The sequence below is a fragment of the Palaemon carinicauda genome, chromosome 1, assembly GCF_036898095.1.
Source record: "Palaemon carinicauda isolate YSFRI2023 chromosome 1, ASM3689809v2, whole genome shotgun sequence".
Classification (NCBI taxonomy): Eukaryota; Metazoa; Arthropoda; class Malacostraca; order Decapoda; family Palaemonidae; genus Palaemon; species Palaemon carinicauda.
In genome coordinates this window covers 298,968,242-298,972,988 of record NC_090725.1, presented here as the reverse complement: position 1 = coordinate 298,972,988, position 4,747 = coordinate 298,968,242, and the positions used below count along the sequence as shown (strand labels likewise).

At 31.2% G+C, this 4,747-nt stretch overlaps 1 protein-coding gene across 2 annotated transcripts in view; it reads right to left on the bottom strand.

Annotated features, from left to right (window-relative positions):
* Positions 1–989: 989 nt before the first annotated feature.
* LOC137645322 (cuticle protein 8-like) overlaps positions 990–4,747 on the bottom strand; it is a 5,025-nt gene continuing 1,267 nt past the window's right edge. For both annotated transcript variants that reach the window (XM_068378144.1, XM_068378136.1), the window contains exons 2-4: positions 3,464–3,703; positions 2,125–2,274; positions 990–1,556 (exon numbers count right to left, since the gene is read on the bottom strand). In XM_068378144.1, coding sequence (XP_068234245.1) covers positions 1,497–1,556; positions 2,125–2,274; positions 3,464–3,703 — 450 coding nt within the window. In that variant the 3' untranslated portion in view covers positions 990–1,496. The remainder of the gene's footprint in view (positions 1,557–2,124; positions 2,275–3,463; positions 3,704–4,747) is intronic.

Here is a 4,747-nt window from a genome sequence, read left to right as displayed (position 1 = left end):
TTTTTTTTTTTTTTTTTTTTTTTTTGTAGAGTTGATGTGTCATTATGGGGTTCTGTCAGTCACCTGAACACTTTAATTGTTGTATTTTTTTTTTTTTGCTTCGTAAATGCCATTTAACTTACAAAATTTGTAATATTTATCTACGGTTGCCTCTGTTTGATTATTATATATATATATATATATATACATAAACATACACACACAAATATATATATATATATATATATACATAAACATACACACACAAATATATATATATATATATATATATTTGTACATATATATATATATTTATACACACACACACACACACACATATATATATATATATATATATGTATATATATATCTTCCTACGCCTATTGACGCAAAGGGCCTTCGTTAGGTTTCGAAAGTCATCTTTATCTTTTATATATATATATATATATATATGTGTGTGTGTGTGTGTGTGTGTGTTTGTATCATCTCATCATCAGCCGTTTTTTTTAATCTACAGTAGAGAAAATACCTAAGACATGTCCTTCCACTTTCTTCCGCTTATGGTCTTTCTATGAGTCCACACCGGCAAACTTTCTTAGTTCGTCAATCCATCGTCTTTTCTTCCTTCACCTGCTCCTTTTGCAAACTCGAGGAACCCTTTCCGTTATTCTTAATATTCATCTATTATCTGTTATTCTCAATACGTGTCCTGCCCATGTCCATATCTATTTTTTATATGTTAGAATATACTGTTCATTAGTTTGCTCTCGTGTCGGTATCCATATATATATATATATATATACGCAAATACACACACACACACACACACATATATATATATATATATATACACATATATATATATATATATATATAAAGTATGTATATATATACATACATACATATATATATATATATATATATGTGTGTGTGTGTGTGTGTGTGTGTGCGCGTGTGTGTGTTTGTGTACATTATGCATGTATTTAAAGGCATAAAATCTAAACATGAAATTTATATACATTTTTTATTAAAAATTACACATATTTTACAAATAATAATTTACATTCATTCACACGCAGACTTACATTTTAAGACCCTATCACACATCTATTATACGAATAAAGGAAAATTTTACATAAAACTACTATTCATAATTTCTACAGACAATTTACTCAATGGTAAATTCTGTCTAGATTTGGAAAAAGAACTTGGATTTCAAGAATTTTGTTTCAGTTAGAAATATCAATAACCAGCTTTCTACCAAGTGAACGCTCCCGCCATCTATGGGCTAAATTTCACACTATTAATGCACGGAGGAAACCAGCTCCTAATCAGCTCTCTTCAAAATCAATCTCGGTAAGGCAATCCATCGACATTCGCCCGAAGAGAAAATGATCAGGTTATGGGCCATCATTTTATTTCCAAAATTAGATTTTGAGGACTCTTTCACATCATTCATACAACGGTGGAGAACTCAGGGCAACATCAAGAAATCCTTTTGGATGGAGGGACGCCTTTTACTTTTCGTAGATGACTTCAGCGTTGAATCCTTCGCCGTTGTCGAAGAAGCGAACAATCTGTTATGGGAGAATCGAATTATATATCTTCATCTTTTAATCCTCATTCCGTTTACGTATAAAATATAGATAATAAATGTCATATGGCTGGCTGTCTGTTGCATTTGTACAATTCTCATCTAGACCTAAATGTGAGGTAAATATGTACAGTTGGATACATGAATTCCTGGCACACCACCCTGTCACGACCTTACTGCGATGCAAGTAATCAAACTGATAAGTTTAGGGAGAGATGAAATCAGTGGTCTGCGGGGTTACCCACAATAACCCTCTTCTCAATAATGGTGTGACAAGGTACACTTTCCCAGAGCGAGGTATGTCAGGAACTTCTGTCTCCAACTGTACATATACTGAACCAAGGTCTTAAATGAAAAACAAGAATTTTAATCCTTAAGAAAAAAAAAGGATTACTTTCATTATTATGATGATTATTATTATTACAAGCTTAGCTACAACCCTAGTTGGAAGAGCACGATGCTATAAGCCCAATGGCTCCAACAGGGAAAAATAGCCAAGTGAAGAAAGGAAACAAGGAAATAAACAAACTTCGAAGCCCTGGAGGATTTACCTGAAGGCGTCCGTCGGGAAGAAGCACCCTATATTCTCCTTCGGTCCTCTGGCCGTCGCTGTTTTCGACGTGGCTGAAGGTGTTGCCGCTCTCGGTGTCCTCGACTCCCCAGGTGAAGTCGTAGGGCATGCCTTCCATGGGGGCACTTGGCTTTATATAGGAAAAATTAAAGGATTATTTCTTTTCTCATACATTTAATTGACCAGGGTTGGATTTTTTTCTTTTACTTATTAATCATTTCTATTTCGTTACAAAGATTTATTTGCGTTAAGGTCGATGTGGCTTTTGACATACAATGTAAGACAGATAATGTGAGTACTTGTTCGATGCTATTTTCAGAAGGGGAAGGAAATTCAACATTATAAGAAATGGAGGAAGAAATATAAGAAATAAGCCTCTAAATGGAAAAGGAATAATAAAACCAATATTAAAACCCCCCTTAAACCGTAGATGTTCTTAGATATCTTAATTGCCATCATTTCTATTTCAGTAACACAGGAAAAGATGTAAGACGGACAATGTAAGTACTTTTGCGATGCTATTATCAGAAGTGAAAGAAATTGAACCTATAAGAAATGAGGGAAGAAATGTAAAGAAAAAAAAAAACACATTTAAAGGGAAAGGGACTTTTGTATTTCATTGGTGGAAAAAATAAAAATTAATATAAAACACCTTTAAATCTATAAATCACGCTAAAACACATTTTAAAAATAGAAGTATAAGGTCGTGGTAGAAGACACAAGAAAATTATGAGAACAACATGAAGGAAACTAATGAAAATGTGTATTTTTCAATGTATCAAACACGAATTTTTTTTTCTTAAGGCTGAAGAAGATATTGTTTTTGTATAAAACTTCAACTAAAAGATAAAAAATCTGAGAAAAAAATAAAGGAAAGTAATGAAAATAAATGTCTTTAATGAATCAAAAATGAAATATTTTTTTAGGATATTGTTTTGGTTTAAAAGTTCACTTTAGGGATAAAAAAAAACATGAAAAAAAGTTAAGTAATGAAAATGTATTTGTTTATTGAATCAAAAATAAAATATTTTTTCTTAAGGCTAGTTAAGTTTTATATATATATATATATATATATATATATATATATGTATATATATATATATATATATATATATATATATATGGTGTATATACTGTATGTATATATATATATATATATATATATATATATATATATATATATATATATAGTGTATATACTGTATATATATATAATATATAGTGTATATATATATATATATATATATAGAGAGAGAGAGAGAGAGAGAGAGAGAGAGAGAGAGAGAGAGAGAGAGAGAGAGAGAGAGATTTTTACTTACAGGACTGACAATGTTGGGAACGATATTTTGAGGCTCAGCAATCAGGATGGTGTTAGAAGGAGCCTCGTACAACTGCACGGGTTCCTGAATGGTCTCTTGGGGCGTTTCATACAGCTGCACGGGCTCTTGCACGGACTCGGCAGGGGTCTCGTACAGCGTGGAAGGGGATTGAGGGATGTCGTAGTTGTACTGAGGGGCGCCGAGGGCCAGGCCCACGAGCATACCCATGAAGATGACGGCCTGAAGGATTTATAAAGTCAGCTGAGGACCTTTTGGATTCCCTGGTGCTTCGACAATTCGGATTTGACAATAAATTAGCAATATATACATATTTTTTCAAGTGCTCCGATAATGTGGATTCGACAATAAACAAGCCATTTATAAAAATGTTTTTAACAATAAACTAGCTATTTATAAAAATGTTTTCCATGTACTCCGATAATGTGGATGCGACAATAAAGAAGCCATTTATAAAAATGTTTTTAACAATAAACTAGCTATTTATAAAAATGTTTTCCATGTACTCCGATAATGTGGATTTGACAATAAACTATCCATTTATAAAAATGTTTTCCAAGTGATCTGATAATGTGGATTCGACAATAAACGAGCAATATGCGGTGTGAAATGATGAATGCTTTGGAATATATTATATAAAATTATGAAAAGGTCCTGCCAAGAGTAGAGTTACCCTGCAGTATAGGACCTGAAAAGCAGTCCTTAAAGTAAAATCAAATAACTCTTAAATGCTTATTTCATCGGTGCCTTTGGAAAGGAGTATGTGTCACTTGAATGTTACTGCAATACATTCAACTGGAACGAATAACTGCACATAAAAAGACCGTTAAAATCTGTTTTTAAAAAATGAATCGGAAAAAAACGCTACTGGCAAGATAAAGGTCGCATATGATATTAATCTAATTGATATTTGGAGAGCGTGTGAAAACCTTTCAGTTAAAGAGTATGTATATATATACACAGTATATATATACACAGCATATATATACACAGTATATATATATATATATATATACACATATATATATAAATATGTATACAGTATATATCTATATCTATCTATACCTATCTATCTACCTATATATATATATATATATATATATATATATATATATATATATATATATATAGATAGATAGATAGATAGATAGATAGATAAATATAGATATATACTGTATATATACATAAACACACATATACTGTATATACATATATATATAAACACTGTATATTTACATACATATACAGAATGTAAAATCTCAATGT